Genomic DNA, 21,683 nt, shown 5'->3' with positions numbered 1-21,683 from the left:
AATGTCCTACCGTAAATATTTCAAAACTTAATTTTTGATTTGTAATATGCATTGCTTAGAACTTAATTCGGACAACTTTAAAGATGATTTTGTCAATATTTAGATTTTTTTTTACCCTCAGATTCCAGATTTTCAAATAGTTGAATCTCAGCAAATACTGTCCGATCATAACAAACCATACAGCAATGGAAAGATATAAATCTGAATTGTAAAAATATTTATATATATATATATTTATATCCAAAAGTTTGGAAACATTACTATTTTTAATGTTTTTGAAAGAAGTTTCTTCTGCTCATCAAGCCAGCATTTATTTGATCAAAAATACAGAAAAAAAATATAATATTGTGATATATTAGTACAATTTATAATAATTGTTTTTAAATTTATTATACTTTAAATTACAATTTTTAGGATCATTATCACATGATCCTTTAGGATACTTTGATGAATAAAAAGTAAAAAAGAAAAAAAAGCTATGTTTTTAAAATATAAATATTTTGTAAAAACAATATACACTACTGGTCAGTAATTTGGGGTCAGTAATCTTTTTTTTTTTAATAAATGCAGTTCTTTTTAACCTTTTATTGATCAAATATATTAGACAGCAGAACTGTTTCCAACACTCATAATAAATCAGAATATTAGAATGATTTCTAAATTATCATGTGATCGACTGATGTTACATGTGACACTGAAGACTGGAGGAATGATGCTGAAAATTCAGCTTTCATTACAGGAATAAATTATTTTTTTGAAAGTATATTCAAATAGAAAACTATTATTTTAAGTTGTAATAATATTTCACAATATTACTGTTTTTTCTGTATTTTTGATCAAATAAATGCAGGCGTGATGAGCAGAAGAAACTTCTTTCAAAAACATTAAAAATAGTAATGTTTCCAAACTTTTGGTCTGTACTGTGTATATATATATATAATATGAGAAATATTCTGATTTTGAACTAATATATTTGGCAAATTATTCATTATAGATAGATAGATTTGTTGCCACTTGTGTGGCAACAAAGATGGAAACAATCCATGTATTAAAAAACTGTATTTCCATCTCTGTTGCAACAGATTTGGAAGTGTCTAAAATGACTGTAGCCATATGTAAAAGTCATTGGTGTTTGAAAGTGTATAGTACATAGAATATAATTATATTGAAATGTACTATCATAATATTAAAATATAATTTTATTTTAATGCATGTAGTTGTCACTGTAATGAAACGGTGTTCTTATTTTAGATCAGTTACTGGCAGTATGTGTCCTGTCTGGGCTGTTGTAGCTCTAGTCTCGGTGTAATCTCTGGGATTGTTCCAGTCCTCGGTCTCTGGGAGAATCACAGCTCCGTCGATCAGCTTGTGAAGAGCGTCTCGTTTCCATTTACCTCTCGAGTGGTCAATGAAACAAATCACACTTAGAGGTGATCGATGAAGGAAGTCAAACCTGATGTTCGCTGTAGTCCTCCTCTGCTAATCTGAGGAGTGTTGTTTTGCCGCTGTACACATCTCCACTGGGAAGCAGTAAATAGATGTTCATTGAGTTTCTTGCACAAAGACAAAAGGATCTGATAATATTGAATGTACTTCATAAAGTCTAATTCTCCGCACAAGGGGGAAAATATTGAATCTGGATGTTTACAAAAATTCGTAAATTTAAGCAAGAAACCTTATGGTTCAGTCTTAGCTAATGTGTTGAACTTACTAACTAACTAGCTAACTAACCAACAAACTAAATAATAAACGAAAGAATTGATATAATTTAAATAAATGTAAAAAATCATAATAGGATATTTTTGTCATTGTAATTCTATCTTTATGTATAAGACATATGTTCAGGAATCAATTCAGGAATTAAATTAATTTTTTAATTTAATCATGCAAATATGAAATATATCATTATAATAATTAGATTCATTTAATGTATATTGATACTGATTATTACTTAAATACATAAGTAATACATACAAGTATAATGAAGTATAATTAGAAAAAATATGTTGTTCATATATATTATTTAATCTAACATATGGTATATTAATTAAAATAAGTTAAGTATACCATTTATTAATTATTATTTATTATAACTGACTATAATAGTTTATAATAAATAACATTTATAATAAATTATGATATATCATTAATGAATAAAAAATATAATTAGCTAAAAAAAGTATTAATGTTAACTAAAAATAGTAATATATGTATATATATATTGTTTTCTCTTTGAAATAAGATTATGTTTCTTACCCCATTGACAGATTATTGTGCTAACTTCAATCAAAAACTCACTTAATTTGATGAATTTTTTCTGAAACCAAGACAATAATTTTTACTAGAAATTCCTTCTTGATTTAAGAATCTTTACATATTTTGTCCTGAAACAAGACAAAAAAAATTAGCAGTGTGTAAAAATGTTAGTCCCAGACTAAAAAATCCATGTCCGAGCTGTTTCAACTAGGGATGCACGATAATATCGGCACAATATCGGTATCGGCCGATAAAAGCTTAAAATGACCATTATCGGTATCGGCCGATATGAATATTTCTGCCGATGAGCCAAACCGATATTCTCCAAGTGAAATAATTGACCTGTTTTTCAGATGTGAATGTCTGTCTACATTTGTAAAATAATAAATTTATGGTAGAATCAGTACAGAAGAGATACATGGATTTCTCTTCAGTAAAATTAAAGTTTAAATATATCAGTATATATTTGTATATATATCGATATCGGTATCGACATCGGCCAAAATTATTTTGAAAATATCGGCATATCGAATATCGGCCAAAATCCAATATCGTGCATCCCTAGTTTCAACTAAAAGCAGCTTGCACTGACTGATTTTAAAATATGTCAGTGCCATTGATTTGTCTTAAGAGGCACACCAGAGACACGTTTCAAAAAGATGCTTAAATGTCTTAAATGAGAAATGGACAATCCTGGCCTAAACTAAGCCCTGTCTGTGTCTTGTTAAGCAGCCTGTGGCTCTAAAGCAGTTTATTTCTGATGCACTCTTCCTGGTGTTTCTCGTCTGTAGGTGCTGTATCATCTCTTTGAGGAGTTCTCCAGCGTGGGTACGATCACCGTCATGGATGTGTTTCTGGGTGTGGTGTGTTTTCTGGTCGTGTCGTTGGGTGGTATCGTGGTGGGTGCCATCTACGGCCTCCTGGCAGCCTTCACGTCCCGCTTCACCTCGCACACGCGTGTCATCGAGCCTCTGTTCGTCTTCGTCTACAGCTACATGGCTTACCTGTCGGCCGAGGTGTTTCATCTGTCCGGCATCATGGCGTAAGTGTTATATGTTTATATTTTGAATTAGTTTTTATTTTACAAATTAAAAAAAATAATGTTTTATAGTAGTTTGTGATTTACAGTTTAGTTTTTTTAATTTTTTATAGTTTTGGTTTATATTTTAAACATTTTAGCTTTTTAGTTTCTGATTTGTTTTTTTTTTTTTAGTTAAGGTTTACTTTATTTCAAGTAACGTACATTATTTTATTTTTCATTTTAATTTGAGTTGAAGTTTTAGCAGTCATTTTTGGGGGGGTTATATGTCTATATTTTTTTAATTTTTTTAATTAGTAGTTTTTGTTAATTATGTAAGCTTGATGAAATTTTTTAATGTTGCTGAAATTAATAACTCTGACGTTTTGTTTAAAGTTTTTTGATTTTATTTAAAGTGTTTTTGTCTTTACTCTTTAGTTTTAATGCTACTTCAAGTGTTTGTACTCTTTATTAGTTTTCTTTAAAATATGATTATATAGTTTTTTATTTGACTTATTTTGAGCTGTTTTAGTCAAGTAAACCACATGAAAATATGGTAAAAGTTGCCTTGGCAGCTAGTTGAAATAAATAAAGTTTTTTTTTTCAGCTTTCAATTAATGCAAATATGTTTTCTTCATTTAAAATAAAAATGATTCAATTGTTAAAGTTTGAATTCATTTCATTACACATTTAATTTTAATGATACATTTGTATTCAATAATAAAACACAGAATTAAAATGGAAACCGATCTTCAAATCTAAATTCATTAAGTTTTTTCTGCATACTGTGAAATTTTACTTTTTTTTTTTTTTTTTGAGTACAAATGAGTCGTACACAAAAAGACCAGGAGCTTTCATGTTGAATTTATTTAACATTAAAATAAGTTGTAATTTTATAGGGCTTTTTTTATTTGAAAATGTTTGCAAACGGGCGTATTCTGTTTCTGACTAAATGCTCAAATCAATAAACCGAGCCAGACGAAGCAGGTCAGGGCTGTTTTCTTCTCCGATTTGAAAGCATCCAGTGATTTATCAGACACTTCATCTGTCACTGCTGGTGAGTAACAGGCTGTCAGAGCTCAGACAATACCCCTGCACTGAACACGGCTCTCGGTGATGAGCTGCTGATGATAAAACGAGTCTGAAGCTCGGACAGGCCTGGAGATGAAGCAGTGATTCAGTGTCTCAAGGGCTGAGGAACTGATCCACCCATTACAACAAACCATTCAAAATGGACCCGACAGGTCGTGTAATATTGTTCAAAGATTTGTTTGTTTCGTTTTGAAACCAATTAAAGGCCGTAAGGATGCATTCAATTGATTCAAAGTGCAAGTAAATACATTTAAAGGTTAAAAAATAGTTTCAAATAAATGCTGCTCTTTTAAACTTTATATTTAAAAAAGAATCCTGAAAAAAAATGCATCACAGTTTTCACAAAAATATGAGGTTTTCATCATTGATAATAAAAGCCCCTTATTTGACAAAAAAAAAATAAATAATAATATTGTAATATTGGATTACTTTAAAAATATTTATTAAACTAAAAAGAAAGTTTTATGTTTTAATTTAATTAGAAACCGTTATTTTGTTGTTGTTGTTGTGCAGCACAGAAAGGGGGAAAATGTTTTGTTGTAATTTGCTTTTGTTTTAAGTTTTATTTATTGATTTCATAAGACACCTTTATTTGATGAAATCATAAAAAATAGATCATAAATAAAAATAGAAAACACAGAATAAAAAAAAATCATATATATATATATATATATATATATATAATAATCATGTGGCACTGAAGGCTAAAAATTCTGCTTTGATCACAGGAATAAATTAAATTTTAAAACATGTTTACAATGAAAACAGCTATTTGGAATTGTAATCATATTTCACAATATTCTTGTTATTACTGTATCTTTGACTAGGCCTTTCACGATAACTGCTTTTTGTTGTGCGATATATATTGCCTCAGAAATAATTCTGATAATCGATATTATTGTCGTTTTAAAGACCATTTTATGCCAAAGTCATAATGTAACAGCATAAAATGCAAGAAGGCCTACACACTTCCAAATGACAACAAACTTATAATTTTTGAGAATATTTAGATTTTGGAAATTAAGTATCCAAATATTAAATACCTTAAAAACAAAAAAGTGAAAAAGTAACCAGTAGAAAAAAAAGAAAACTGCACAACGAACTTGTAAAACTCTCTGTAAATAAAGGGTGCACACTAATGTTGAAAAACCCAATCACTAATCACTCAGATGTCTGTATGCACAAAAGCACAGATCCCTAAACAAGACCAAACCTTTTTTTGTAGAAGCATGTTTTATATTTGAGCCAGCTCTTCATGACTACACGAGCACATTATGTACTTGAATCTGTAAAAGTGTATGTACAAAACATGCTGACACAAATTTGGAAAATATTTTGATCACCAAATATGATTGAGGTCATGTACTGTACATATATTACGTGACAAGTCGATATATTGATCATTGAGACAGGCCTTTCTTTGACTAAATAAATGCTGAGCATAAGAGACTCATTTCAAAAACATTTCAAATCTTTCAAACTTGACACCAATTTTTTTTTTTTTTTGCATTTTATGCATTTGGCAGATTGTTTTACATGTGAGTTTATGTATCTTGGAATGACCTTAGCTTAGCAACCCTGACATGACTTACCTTTTTACGTCTAGAAAAAAGCATTAGTTGGGTTCACGCGACCCGCCTCTGTTAACTTTGTGAGTCACGCGTTTATCAGGTGGAGGTAGTTAGACATTGAATCACATGCCATAATCCTGCACTGCCTCCACCTTCAGACAAAGCCAGTCACTTCAGCTGATTTGACCGCTGTGAGACTCGACTGTAGGAGGAATCAGTTCCTCACACCTTGAGCTAAATGAGGGAAATCCAGATGTTCACTTTAAAGGATGCGTGTGATGTATTTTTGATGATTTCTTGATAGTGATGGAAATTGTTGGCATGCTGTGATTATGCAAGGGCTTGCCTAAATTCAACCCTAGGAACAACTTACTGTAGACAGAAATATATTACTATTATATATTAAAATGATATATTAAATATAATATATATAATTATATAATAATAATAATAATAAATATAATATAATAATAATGATAATAAAAATAAATGCCATTTTATTTCAACATTATATTGTATTATTATTAGTAGTAGTATTAGTATTATGGTTATTATTATTTTAAGGAATATCACAGAAGCCAAAAATATTTAAAATAACTTTTGAGAATTTTAGTAAAAATTTTATTATTATTATTTTTTTTTAAGAAATTCAATACCATCAAAATATTTTTCTCCATGTTTTAATTCATATGGTATACAGGTTCAGTTGTGCAGCACCTTATTTGACAAAAAATAAAAATGCTGTAAATTAATTGTCAGATGTTTTTATGAATTTCTTTAGGATCCATTTTATTATTATTTTATTCAGAAACACCTGCTTTTATTTTTGTTGTTATTATTTTTTAAGGAATATGCAATCAGAATAGTTTTGCTTTTAAAAGAATGATTACATTTTTTTATCAGATTCCATATGTGATGATTAATCCGAAAAAAATAATAATAATAATAATAAAAAAATGTGGAGTTTATTTGTAAACAGTTATGATTGATTCTGGAGGTCTAACAAATATGTGCAATGCATATCTCTCCCCATTAAAGATATGAAATGAATATTGTGATGAATCTTGATAACAGATGATATGGAGGAAGTATTGTCAGGTCAGTAATGTTTCTGAATCTTCTGTCTTCAGGCTAATCGCATGTGGTGCTGTCACGCGTCCCTACGTGGAGGCCAACATTTCCCATAAATCCCACACCACCATCAAGTACTTCCTGAAGATGTGGAGCAGCGTGAGCGACACACTCATCTTCATCTTCCTGGGCGTGTCGACGGTGGCCGGGCCACACGAGTGGAACTGGATCTTCGTGGTGGCGACCCTCATTCTCTGCCTGGTGGCACGTGTTCTGGGTGAGTGACGTTTAGCAGGACCTCCTGAATCTGCTAAATATTCACCAGATTTCACTAGAAGTGTAACTCAGCAAAAGTCTTCAGTATCTGTGGTGTGACTGCGATTGTGTGAATTAGTGTCATGACTTCAGGGAATGTCTATCATCTTTAAGTAGTTATGATATGATACATAGTCATGCACATATATGTATGCATGTGTGTGTGTGTGTGCATGTGCATATATATAATGTGCACAGACACACACACACACATGCATACATATACTGCATATATATATATATATATATGTACACGTATATATCAGTGCTGTCAAAAGATTAATCGCATCCAAAATCAGTTTTTGTTTACATAATATATCTATGTGTACTGTTTATTTTTATGTGTATATATATAAATACACACACATATTCATTATATATTTAGAAAATATTTACATGTCTTTATACATTTATATATTTATATTATTATATTTTATGTTATATATAAATATGTCTAATATATAAACATAACATTTTTCTTAAATATATACATGCATTTGTTTGTATTTTTATATGCATAATAAATAAACGGTATTAAAATTGCAATTAATCATTGCTAGGCACTAACATATATTTTATGTGTGTCTGTGTGTGTGTGTGTGTGTGTGTGTGTGAGTATATATACAAATATATATATATATATATATATATAGAGAGAGAGAGAGAGAGAGAGAGAGAGAGAGAGAGAGAGAGAGAGAGAGAGAGAGAGGTTCATCTTTAAGAAGTATCCTAAACTGTGTTTTAATTTTAATTAATTTGACTTGTTCCTTAATGCTTCTGTTCACCTGTTTAAAGAAGCTGTTGTATTTGGGCAGTGCCCTGAGGTTGTGAATGGTGGCACATTATATGCTCAATGCTTGTGTTTAATGAAAGTTCGACTTGGTTCAAAGGTGTTGTCGGCTTGACCTTCGTGATCAACAAGTTCCGTATCGTCAAACTCACGTCTAAGGATCAGTTCATCATCGCTTACGGCGGTCTGAGAGGAGCGATCGCCTTCTCCCTCGTCTACCTGCTGAACACGGATCACTTCCCCAAGAGAAACATGTTCCTCACCGCCATCATCACGGTCATCTTCTTCACCGTGTTTGTGCAGGTCAGTGATCTTATGATTCATAAATCAAATAGAATAGAAATATTTGATGTGCACATGCTTCAGATATAAATATATGTGCATGCAATTTCATATATATATATATATATATATATATATATATATATATATATATATATATATATATATATATATATAAAAACCTAAAATAAAGTAGAAATAATTGATATAGTAAACGCTTTTTATTATATTGTATTTATTGAATTATTGTGTGTGTGTGTGTGTGTGTGTGTATATATATAATATGCAAAATGTATTTGTTATAGATATATAATATAAAAATATTATAGAAACTATAATTTACTTAAAATTAAAAATATATATTTGTATATAAAATCAGTATATAAAAAGTCAATGCAAGGATGCATTAATGTAATATTGTGAAAACAAGAATTATTACAAGGCCCAACACAAAGTTTGATTAGCTGAAAATTAGCATAATCCTGCAGAATGATAACAGAACTACTGTTATTTTTATTTTTATAAAGTGAAATCTGGAATTTCTTTTCCTTTTCATCTTGCGTTTGATATACTGGTGTCTTGGCCTCCTCAGGTTTTACTGACTGTATGCTCGTGTATGGTTTGTTTGTTTTTGCTGTGAGCATTTCTTACGCCATTATTTCTTCTTGCTCGGTCTCTCTCGGCTCTTTGTGAGCCCCGGTGGATCTGAGATATGCATGAGATGCTGGAAATGGCGAAAGTACCCCTCCTGGTTTCATGTTTTGAATGATTGATATCGTAACGTGAGGCTTTCTGCTTCATGGAAACAGTGCTACAAAAGAGCAGGACCTGCACCGAGTCAGTGTACAATACACAGATGTGATGAGATCCAGATCTTCACATGTTTGTATCGTGGTTTTACTGATGGTGCGTGATGTTCTGGAGTTGTTTTGGGTCAGTATATCCAGGTTCTCTTCAAGTTAAAGATAAAAACGGCTTTGCAGAAGCCTCATGAGTTTTGTAAGCTTTCTGTGAGTCTTACAAATGTTATAAATCAGAGCAGAGAGCCTTAAATGTTGCATACACTGCACAAAATAATTTACTTCCATCGTATCTTGTTGTGTTTTCCAGTACAAACATCTAAACATCCTTAAATCAAGACACATTCACAATCGAACAAATACAGTCCTGTTTTTTGAGGAATTGAACAAAATGAAGTTTATGCTTAAAAAAAGAGCAAATATCTGTTAATGGGGAACCAAAACTTGAGATCATTGACAGATATTTGCTCTTGTTTAATCATTATTTTATTATTTTGCTTCTTGATTTTGTCTTACAATCATAAAATTCAGTAAAAATATTTGATACACTCTTTTTTTATAGTTATAATATATATATATATATATATATATATATATATATGCAATTTTTCTTTGTAGTTTTAAGATAAAGTAAAAAAATATGTTTATGCATGTGTACACACATACACACACACACACATATAAACAGACGTTTCTGAAGTGTTGTTGTGCTTCGAGACCATATCAATAAAGTTTTTTTTGCACAGTTTAATTTAATCCTTGCGTTTTCTTTACTTAATCTTTACTTCGCCTTCCTAAACGTGCAGAAACAGTGACCCCTGATGTTTTAATGTGTCCGAGGTGTTTTCTTGTGACTCAAGATGACGCTGTCAGGCGCTCAGTGGTGATTTATTGTGGAGAGGTGATTACACTGGAAGTTTTCAGGAGGTTTTGTCTGCTCTCTGGAGAAGAATTGCTTGTCTTCTGCTCTGTGTGATGCTGTTGGTTGGTGTCAGGTTTAATAGTGTGTCTCTATCCACACATTTGAACAAGGATGGAAGGGAAGGTCTCAAATTGCAAGGTCTGTGTTACCCTAGCCGTGTTCTGTGTTTGGGACGTGTTTTCTGATTGTGTGTGTTGGGATGTTGGGTCTTTCTGGAGTAAAACGTCTCATAAAGTGACACCACAAAGTATTTACGTTACTTTTTACACTTTAAACTCTTAGATTTAATATTAATATCAAACTGAGGCCTTGTTTTAAAAGAAAATTGTCCAGACAAAACCCTTTTAATAATTAAAATTTGTGAAGAAATCAATTTTGGTTTCATTTTACAGTGTTTTCAGCCGGTTAAACTTTTTTTTTTTTTTTTTGCATTTACCTAAAAAAAATATTTTATTTTATTTAATGTAATGTTGTTTTATTTTATTTTATTTTAGAAATATTTTTTTAATATAACTATTTTTAGAAATAAATATTTAGATATTTAATTGAACTTAATTATAATGTTAATTATTTATTAATTTAAAGCAGTGGCTATTTTAGGTTTATATGTTTGGGGTCAATGCATATGAGAAAATATAATTTTTTATTTATTTATCCATTTGATTTTATTTCTATTAATAGATGTGTGATCTCGCTGCATAGAGTTTGTGCTGTTCGCAGGAAGTGGAAGGTGGAAACCGTTTGCGGTGTCAGATGTGATGGTGCATTCTCTATTGCTGCATGCAGTGTATCTAGATCTCTGACCTTGAGGAAAAACCCTCTTCATGTAAAAACAACCCCAGTGTAGCAAACGCTGCAGTCACATTCACAGTCTCCTCTCTGTCCTTCACTGTTTCTCAGCACACGGTCATCTGAATAATCATGCACGCACAAGCCAGGACACACGATGAATTACAGCTCAGGACAGGAGCTGCCGCACACTGCTTGTAAATCGAATTGCTCTCTAGTCATGACATATAACTCTTTTAGTTGTCAGGTGGTTTTGTATTTTATTTATTTAGCGGAACTTTATTTTCTCAGCACATTCCCTTATTCTGGTCTCAAACACACACACACACTTGAATTGTATTTTATGCAGTGCAATGCAACTAAATCAAATGCAGTGAAAGATGTTTTGGAAGTGCTTAAGAAATGTTTTGCATGAGGATAGTGCTATTTTATTTTATTTCTAATGCAGGGACCAAGGCCAATGCATTTGAGGAAAAATATGCATTTTTGCATTTTCCTTAGCATTGTGCCATCCATTTTATTGTGAATCCAAACGACTAAAGCTGTATCATTTGCATTTAAATAGCATTAATTTCCGCTCTTCTCTCTTTGTTTTGGTAGGGCATGACCATTCGTCCTCTGGTGGACCTCCTGGCGGTGAAGAAGAAGCAGGAAACGAAGCGATCTATTAACGAGGAGATTCACACACAGGTGCTGAGTTTCTCCCATCTGTGATTCTGGAATATTTTATGCTTTCTCAACATTTTGCCTGTCCCGAATAGACTTGATTACACAGTCTTATTCACAATAAAGCAGGGCTGGGTTAGTTGAGTTAATTATAGTGTGTAACATCCAGTACAACTGAAGATGAGTGTGTTTGAGCACCACCTGCTGGTCACATAGTGGTAATGTCACAGTTTTATTTAGAAACACGGCTTGATGTGTTTAGAATGAAGGGTGTCAGGTGTCTCTGTTTAGACATAAAATGCCAGGAATGTTTCCAGCTCAAATTAAAAAAAAAAAAAAAACTTTGCATAAAGAAAATTGAAGCCCATTTGTAAACTACTATGATGCACCATAATAAAATAATAATAATAATGCCTTCAGGAAAATCTAAAGAGAATCACCATCAGGAATTAGGAATGTCAGAATGTCAGGCAGGAAAATGTGCTTAATTGTCATAAAAATAATGACACGATGCATGAAATCTTAATTATCTTAAAAATAGACTCTTTAGATGAATAAGAATGTTTCCAGGTAATACTGCACAGATAAATTACCGGGGGAAAAAGTATAAAATTAACCCCATTTTTGCATTGTGATATTATTTTCATGACAAATAAGCATTCTCTTTATCATAATGAAAAATATCTCATAATAGTAAATTGTTTTATGTTTGTTAGAATTTACTTGTATATACTTTAAATTTGAAGTGAATTAAAGTTTCAAACATAGAATCTGAAGAGAATTGCTATAAAAAGTTGGTAATGACAAACTCAAGTAAAATATTGCAACACGTTAACGACAAATTTGCATGAAAATGTCACAATGAAAAAAATGTTACAATACTCCTATGAATAGGAGTATAATAAAATTTATCTTCACCTTAATATCAGAACAATGTAATGCAGTCTTTTAAAATCAGACTGTATCTATATCAGAGACTTGAGGGCCTGTTAACACCTAGCATCAAAAAGTTACAAGCTAGTTTTCAAGGAGTTTGTCTGTTCCTTCTACTGAATATTTTCATGTTAAAGCATGATTTAAACAGATACAACACATTCACACGCAATCGCTTTCGCAATAATGCATTCAAACAAATGTAATCTTCCAGTGCTACTACATCATCAGTTTTTAATCAATGGGATTCAACTCATAATTTCATATGGAATACGCTTCGTTATTTATACAACATAACGTTAATATTAGGACTTATAGAGCCCGAATGCACATGAACATATCTACGGGGCTCTGAATGCGAACTCATTTTGTGGACGCGTTCTTCACGAAACGATATCACAGCAACAAATAAAATGCTAGTGAATACATTCTAATGTAAAAAGTTAAATATGAAGATAAATGGTGACAGAGTACATTAAAATAAGAGTATCTATCAATTCCCCTTATGTGTAAGGTATGTTCTTATACATTTTACTTATATGTAGTTTTTTTTAAATATTAATTTGATTATTTACACAGTGTTATAAAATGTAATTTTATAATTACATTATATATTTAATATAAATATTTGCAACATAAATAATACATAGAAATAAATATATAAATATATTTTTAATTTTAGTATAACTTTAAATGTAGAAATATATTATTTAATTTTACGTACATATATTATAATATTAATATGCTTTAGAAAAAGCAGATGAAAGTTTGTATGCCAGACGTAAGCATGGATCCACTCCACAAAAATCAGTACAGAACATTTTTCCCACAAATTGGCATTTATTCACCACTCATAAAGCTGATTGTTGCTATGGAAACACCCATTTTTATGAGCATGAGTGACTGTCTTATTTAATGCTCGTTATCAGCATCATGTTCAGCTGCAGCTTCTGTTTAACTGACAATCTCCGCATTATTGATTGATATTGTAGGTTATGTTTCCTAAACAGCTTTTCTATTTCTATTGTCATTTCCTTGTCTTTAGTTTTTGGACCATCTGCTGACCGGCATCGAGGGCATCTGTGGACATTACGGACATCATCACTGGAAGGACAAGTATGTATAACTCAAAAAGTCAAATTTGGCTTTTCTGTGAGCGATTTTGAGACTATTTGAAGTCTGTATGAAGTCACACACGTTTGATCTTGGTATTTGGATGATGATTTAAACCCAGACGTGTTTGAGGATCAGATATGGAGAACCACATGTAGTTTGGTTAATTTCAATGCTTTATGTTCGAGACGGATTCCAGACAACGCGTCAGTGTTTCTCCGCCGTAATGACACTGAATGCCAATGTTTGCTATCTGGATAAACCACGATTATATGAAAGCTTCACCTTTTCCTTCTCATTTCCAGGCTGAACCGCTTCAATAAGAAGTACGTGAAGAAGTGCCTGATCGCAGGCGAGCGCTCCAAAGAACCACAGCTGATCGCCTTCTACCACAAGATGGAGATGAAGCAGGCCATCGAGCTGGTGGAGAGCGGCGGCGGGTCCAAGCTGCCCTCGGCCGTGCCGTCCACCGTCTCCATGCAGTGAGTGCTTCAAACCTCCATAATTAGGATCCGTTTTAGAATTCATGGAATGCAGATAGAAAATAGGGAATTTGTGGAATGCTTGTAGAAAGTGAATGGAATGTGCATTGAATTTAAGGAGTGAATATAGCGCTTTTTGGAGTAGTGGTCGACCGATATATCGGCCGATATTTGGCCGATATTTTTGGCATTTTCCTGTTTGGCCGATGCGTTCGAGGCGGGACTTTTATTTTGATGCCGCTGAGAACGACAGCTTACATTCTCCCTCTTGTTTATTGTCATTATTTACAGTTCTGTCTAATACGGATGTATATAATTTATGGAATGCATATAGAGTGTGTAATATAAGGAAATGCACAGAGAATGTGTGTAAAATATGCAGTTTATGGAATGCATATAGACAATGTGTAAGGAATTTTAGAGTTTGTATGGAATTCGACTAGCATACATGGAATTTTAGGAATGTGTATGGACTTTAGAGAATGTGTGGAATGCATAAAAAGTGTGGAATGCATATAGATAGTGAAATGTGTAAAACAATGTACGAGTATGCAATTTATGAAATGCTTGTAGAATGTGAAACATAGGGAATTTAAAGAATGTGTGGAATGCATGCAAGTTGTAAAATGCAAATAGCATGTGGAATGTGCGAGGAATTCATATAATGCACAGAGAATGCGTGGAGAGTACGCATGTTATATAAAACATATCAAATGCATGGAAGGTGAAAGGAATTTACATAATGCATGGAAAATGTGTGGAATTTCTAGAATTCACGTAATGTGTGTAGATTTTGTGGAATTTTTTTGTTTGTTCTAGAATATATATATTTTTTTAAATTTTAATCTCAAATGTTTTCCAGGAACATCCAGCCCAAGAAGTCTCCTCAGGACCGAGCGCTGCCGCAGCTCTCCAAGGCTCGTGAGGATGAGATCAGAAAGATCCTACGCACAAACCTGCAGAAGACACGCCAGAGAGTGAGCGCCCCCCACTTCCTGTTCTCAAACTGCTCTCTCTGTATTTCCTTCATTTGTGTGATTAATTGGGATCAAACTAAATGGTCTCGTGTATTTTCAGCTGCGCTCGTACAACAGACACACTCTGATTGCTGATCCATACGAGGACGGCTGGAACGAGATCCTCATCAAACGGAAGAGAATGATGGAGCTGGAAAAGAAGGTTTGGAGATCAGATCATTTATTAATCTTAACAGAAAGTCACCATTAAAGGTTTTATCTCTCTGCTTTCAGATATCACAGATGAACAATTACCTCACTGTTCCCGCTCCAGCTCCTGATTCCCCCACCATCGCTCGAGCTCGGCTGGCTTCAGGTGAGTCGGCTGTTTATTCTGCTGGACCGCTGATATATGAGCAGAGGAAAATTAAATCTTTCTCTTTCAGACTAGAGCTTGTTGTGCAGTGCCCCCTAGAGATCAACACTTTCAGTTCAACACAATCAAGCCATATTCCTAACAAACAAAGATCTACCAGAGTAGTTTGTGCAATAATATTGTGGTAAATGGATATTAACCACAATTGTCATTTGTTAAAAGAAATCAATCAACATGGCAAAAAAGTTATGAAAGCTTCATGCACCATTTGAAAGCGATCCTGTATTAAATTGCTATGGTTTTTAGTAGTGAAAATAACTGAAGTACTTGGTCATAAGCTATAATTACCATGGTGCATTTTAGTAAGGGCTAGAAGATGTTTTAGAGCATAATAAGCCAGTACATTTTTATATATATATATATATATATATATATATATATATATATATATATATATATTTACCTCATTAAATTGTGTTAGATCTTTGCTTCCAGCAAGACAAAAAACATAATGCCAGTGGTGTAAAAAAAAAAAGAGAAAAAAGAAAAATCTATATATCTTCTTTTGTGTCATGCATATTATATATTTAATTATATTTGTTCTTTCGAATTAAATTCATCTTTTTATATAGGATTTATATTTTTGAATCATTTATATACAATATTTATAGAAAAATTAGCTTTTTCTTCTATATTTTAATTTCATCAAACAGAAAAATTGATGGAGCTGGAAAAGAAAGTTTGAAGTTAATGATAGACTGATACAACATCATTATCAGAAAAAAATATTTTAGTTTAAAGTCAGTATTTTTGTATTATCTGCATTAAAAATACTTAAATATAGCCAAATTTAGTTAAAAAAAAATTTAAAGTTGTTTTTTTGTCCTAACCCGATATTGAGTTTTTTTCCCGTTTTTTTTTTTTTTTTTTTTTTTTTTTTTTTGTATAAACCTCTTTAAATTTTGTTAGATTTTTGCTTCCAAAAAAAATTAAAAGAAATGCAATTTAATTAAAATGATCTTTGAATAAAAGTGTTATTTTATTTTCATTTATACACTACTACAGTTGTTTTTGAATTAGCTTTTAATTTAATATTTTTAGTTTTAATAATGTTGTTGTGTTTTATTATTTTTATTTTTATTTATTTTTTTCTATTAAGCTTTAAAAAAATATATTTCATTCATTTTATTACTTCAACCAATGCATCATTTTTAATTTTCATTCCAGTTTTTCGTATAATATTTATAGTTTATTTTATATCCGCTTTATTTCAATCAACAAAAACTATTTCAGTAGCTTTAGTTTAAGTTAACAGTAAGAACACTGATATAAAGTATAGATTGTCTGTGTAGTATCTCTTCAGCCCCTGATTGCTTCCTCTCCCACAGACCCTCAAGCATGGGGCCTCAAGTCCCTCACAGAAAGCATCCCTACCATTAAAGTGGACCTCGCCTCACCACAAAGCCCAGAGTCCTTTAACATGGTGGACGAGATCGGCAAGAAGGGAAGCCAGTCGAAGGCGAGCGAGGAGGAGGATGGCCTCACCATGAAAGTTCCCTCTATGACAAAGCCGAGAAAAGACAAAACTGCCAACGAGGACGACGACAAGGAGCCGCAGCAACGGTTAATGCGCTGTCTGAGCGACCCGGGCCCCGCCGGCGAAGAGGACGAAGAGGACGAGCCCTTCCTCCACTGAGAGATGAATGAGAATGGATGTCTTGAATCTACGGTCCTTGTGGAGGATCACTAACTGCTGTAAAACAGAGGACAGATGTGTAATCTGTAGCAAGCCAAAACGGAAGGAAAATGAACCAAAATAAAGTAAATGAAAGGGAGCGATCAATATAAGCCATTATTATGATTATCATTTTATTTATCATTGCTCTTTTCATTTGAAGCCCGTTCACACCAAGGACGATAATTATAAAGATAACGATGACGATAATAGTTCTAAAAATCATTCTTAATATTAAAGAATAGCAGATTCCACACCACAGAGAGAATTTAAGCATGCGCACATGTAGTATGATAAAAAGTGCAACTTCTACGACTAGCCATAATCATGAGAAAATCTAAATATGAGATACTACGTCCTAATTATGAGATAAAAGGTTGCAATTATGGCACACTAAGTGATAAGTGTGAGTTAATTAAAAGCCGAAATTATGACAGTGAACTATGAGATAAGAAGTAAACATTATGAGAGTAATAAATTGATAAAATATGAGTTATAAATATGAGACAGTAAGCCATAATTGACAGTCAAAATATGAGATACTACATCAAATTATGAGATAAAAGGTTGCAATTATGGCACACTAAGTGATAAGTATGAGATTATGACAGTCAAATATGAGATAAAAAGTAAACATTATGAGAGTAATAAATGTACAAAATATGAGATAATGAGTTATAAATATGACAGTAAGCCATAATTAACAGTCAAAACATGAGATACTACATCATAATTATGAGATAAAAGGTTACAATTATGGCACACTAAGTGATAAGTGTGAGTTAATTAAAAGCCGAAATTATGACAGTGAACTATGAGATAAGAAGTAAACATTATGAGAATAATAAATTGATAAAATATGAGTTATAAATATGAGACAGTAAGCCATAATTGACAGTCAAAATATGAGATACTACATCAAATTATGAGATAAAAGGTTGCAATTATGGCACACTAAGTGATAAGTATGAGTTAAAAGCCGAAATTATGAAAGTCAACTTTGAGATAAAAAGTAAACATTATGAGAGTAATAAATGTACAAAATATGAGATAATGAGGTATAAATATGAGACAGTAAGCAATAATTGACCGTCAAAATATGAGACGTTAAGTCATAATTATGAAACAAGAAGCCATAATAATGATGTATCTCATATTTTGACTTTTTAATTCATTCATTTAAAAATAAACAGACAATATCCTCCTCTGCTGATGTGGATGCTAATATCATTATAATTATCGTTCTTGTTGTAAATAGGGGATAACACTGTCCGTGCCAGGCATGATGTGACTCAAATCCTAAGCGATGAGTGATTGTCATTGAGCTCCTGTTATTAAACATCAGGTTTATTATTTCTGGTCACATCGTGTCCGGTTGGGAAGTCAATGTTCCCGTCTTGCATTGGCTATGGAATAATAATATTCCACACGAGGGGAACAGATCTATGCATAACCAAACGCTCGCACTGTTCAGTCTATTCAGGTGAAGCGCTTCTGTTGTTGTTTTCAAAGCATTGATGCATTTTCTAGTTCACGATGCTCTTGTGTTCGTTCCCGTGGATTGCCTTTGTTTTCGTGACGTGAGTATCACTAGTTGTATTTTACCTCTAGGGGAATTTGATTGGTTTATCAGGAGAAATATGAAACCGGTTGCATTACGGCCTTTCTTATATTTATCATACAGATGGTGCGTATTTACACTGGCTTATTATTTCATCCTACAAGTGGAGGACCATTCAAATCACGCACATAACAAACCTGAGAAAAAAAACTATAAACTTGTGATTGCACAAGAGATTCACATATGTAAAGACTTTATTTTACACCAAAAATTTGATTGTGATCGTGTTTCCTGTTTTCTTTGCTTGTACTTTATATCAAAGAACACTTTGGTCTGATAGTCTTTAATTCCCTTTAAATGCACTCAAGCGCTTTGGTGACCGCTCATGACCACTCTGTTAAACATCTGGACCATCGTATCAGCAAATTTTGATTTAAGGGAATAGTTCATGCAGAAAGAACACAATTCTTTCATTGTTTACTCGCCTTCATTTAATTCCAAACCCATATGCTGTTATTTTTTTTTCTCATTGAAAAGACAAATGTTGATCTTAACGCAGCTCTTTTCCATAAACGTTTATAGTAACCCAATCTGGGGATCTCCAAAAAAAGCATCATGGGAATATCTAAACTTTACATTATATTCCAATTCATATGATTAAAGAAGCCCATTTCTGCTACAGAAAGTCATGGTAAATCATAATTATGACATAAAACATCAAAATGTGAGAGACCATGTCATAATTGTGTAGAAAAAGTCATAATTATGACATGATATCTCATATTTTGCATCATAATTTTGAGAAAATTCTAAATTATAACACCAAGAATAGTTTGATTAAAAAGTGGAAATCCTAAGATTAGTCATAAGATTAGCCGAAATTATGACAGTCAACTATGAGATAAAAAATAAACATTATGAGAGTAATAAATGTACAAAATATGAGATAATGAGTTATAAATATGAGACAGTAAGCCATAATTGACAGTCAAAATATGAGATAGTACGTCATAATTATGAGATAAAAGGTTACAATTATGGCTCACTAAGTGATGCATTAAAAGCCGAAATTATGATGGTAAACTATGAGATAAAAAGTAGACATTTGAGATGCTGAATCATAATTATGAAATAAGCCACAATTGACATCAAAATATGAGATACTAAGTCTGAATTTTGACACATTAATTTATGATAAAAGCTATTACAAAGTCAAAATTATCAGATAGAAATTTGAAACTGTCCGAGTTGAAATTATGAGATAAAAACTTGAAATCGACAGCCAAACTTTACCTAGAAAGTCACAATTATTAAATAAAAATAATAAATTGTCATGCAAGTCATAATTATGAGATAATGTGGACATTTATTTATATGATAAAAATTATTACAAAGTCAAAATTGTCCAAGTTGAAATTATGAGATAAAACGTAAAAAAAAAAAAAAACGTAACCTACAAAGTCAAAATTATTAAATAAAAAGGATCAATTATGGCATGCAATAAATCCTAATTATGAGATAAAGTGTAAATTAGGACAGAAGGTCAAAAACAATGTGAGATATGAAATTATGACATGAAAGTGATAATTGTGAGATATTAAGTGACTTCATGCAAACATCGAATCAATTATGACTTCGGTCATAATTATGATTTACAAAAGCATGCTTCCCATCCCCCCCCCCCCCCCCCACCCCCTCGTTTCTCGTTCCATAGTAAAGACCTGAAGCGGAGTAAATGAAAACAGATGTTTTATTTTTGGGTGAATTATTCCTTTAATACCTGCAGACGAACACTTTCCCGAAACCCTTTGCCATGTAGCTCTGCATTCTCACGCACACACACACACACACACACACACACACACACACACACACACACACACATGTGATAGAAACGCAGGTTCGGAAATGTTGATTTGTGTTGCATGACCCCCAAACAGTGTGATTGTATCCCGAAAGAGCTATGCAGAGTCTGAAGTATGAAGTATATGAATTATTCCCTTTAAAGCCTTTGCACCGCGAGTATCAAAACACAGGCCTTTGATTCTCCCGCAACCGAGAGGTGCATTGCATATTTTAGAAAGAATCAATAATATATCAAAATCAGAAAGTCTTTTGCATGCACAGAGAGTAGATTAGTCTTATTTTAATGTGAGATGTGGTAAAATCATATCTATATATTTTACAGATGTGACCTCTAAAGGGTCCGGAGATGTCTATATTCCGCTTTGAAGTATTACAGTGCTAACTGACCAGTTATTTAACTTTTTGACTTTTGCCTTTGAGAAGAGAGGAGGCCTCGTCTTCTGCCTTCCCCATCAGATTCGTCACGGCCTTCGCTTTCGGCTGGTTTTGGGAGTTTAGCTGCTTTCAGCTGGTTTTGGTCTCTGAATGAATGCTCAGTGATAGGTTTTGATGCATTATACATTGACTGCAGTATTCACATCAACACGGGGGAACATTTAAAAAATTCTGTCATTATTAACTCAACCTTATTTTGTTATAAACCTGTATGCTGTTATTAGTCAGTAGAGTTTTTTTGTCGTATAACCTAGTTTCTACTAATATTGTGAGTTAGTTTTTTTTATTTTTATTTTTCTGATTTAATTTAAATAATTTTCTCTAGTAATCTTGCTGTGTTTGTGTCATTTGTAGGAGTTTTTTTTATATATACATAACCATATTATTAATTGAGTTATTTTAGTACATCAAGTTGCTTTTGTTACTTTTTTGTTGTTTTTAAATATATATAGGTTTAATTGAATTATATTTTAGTTTTAAATTTATTATTATAGTTTAGTTTTAGTTAGTTTAGGACATCAGGTTAAAGTCAATTAAAATGATTATTTATTCCTTAAGTTATTATTTTAGTTTTTATTCATTTTTATTTTAGTTTTAGTACATCAAATTAAGCTTAATATAAATTATTATTATAAATGTTGCCTTGGCAAGAAT

General features: G+C 32.1%; 1 protein-coding gene across 3 annotated transcripts in view; it reads left to right on the top strand.

The window, feature by feature from the left end:
* LOC113115650 (sodium/hydrogen exchanger 1-like) overlaps nucleotides 1–19,715 on the top strand; it is a 35,438-nt gene extending 15,723 nt beyond the window's left edge. For 2 of the 3 annotated variants that reach the window (XM_026283179.1, XM_026283180.1), the window contains exons 3-12: nucleotides 3,048–3,298; nucleotides 7,068–7,285; nucleotides 8,214–8,416; nucleotides 11,507–11,596; nucleotides 13,551–13,621; nucleotides 13,924–14,100; nucleotides 14,963–15,077; nucleotides 15,178–15,279; nucleotides 15,351–15,432; nucleotides 16,821–19,715. In XM_026283179.1, coding sequence (XP_026138964.1) covers nucleotides 3,048–3,298; nucleotides 7,068–7,285; nucleotides 8,214–8,416; nucleotides 11,507–11,596; nucleotides 13,551–13,621; nucleotides 13,924–14,100; nucleotides 14,963–15,077; nucleotides 15,178–15,279; nucleotides 15,351–15,432; nucleotides 16,821–17,128 — 1,617 coding nt within the window. In that variant the 3' untranslated portion in view covers nucleotides 17,129–19,715. The remainder of the gene's footprint in view (nucleotides 1–3,047; nucleotides 3,299–7,067; nucleotides 7,286–8,213; nucleotides 8,417–11,506; nucleotides 11,597–13,550; nucleotides 13,622–13,923; nucleotides 14,101–14,962; nucleotides 15,078–15,177; nucleotides 15,280–15,350; nucleotides 15,433–16,820) is intronic. The other variant, XR_003293922.1, reaches the window with a different exon arrangement.
* Nucleotides 19,716–21,683: the final 1,968 nt, after the last annotated feature.

Source organism: Carassius auratus, chromosome 16 (genome assembly GCF_003368295.1).
Source record: "Carassius auratus strain Wakin chromosome 16, ASM336829v1, whole genome shotgun sequence".
Taxonomy (NCBI): domain Eukaryota; kingdom Metazoa; phylum Chordata; class Actinopteri; order Cypriniformes; family Cyprinidae; genus Carassius; species Carassius auratus.
This window is presented reverse-complemented; position numbering and strand designations above follow the sequence as displayed.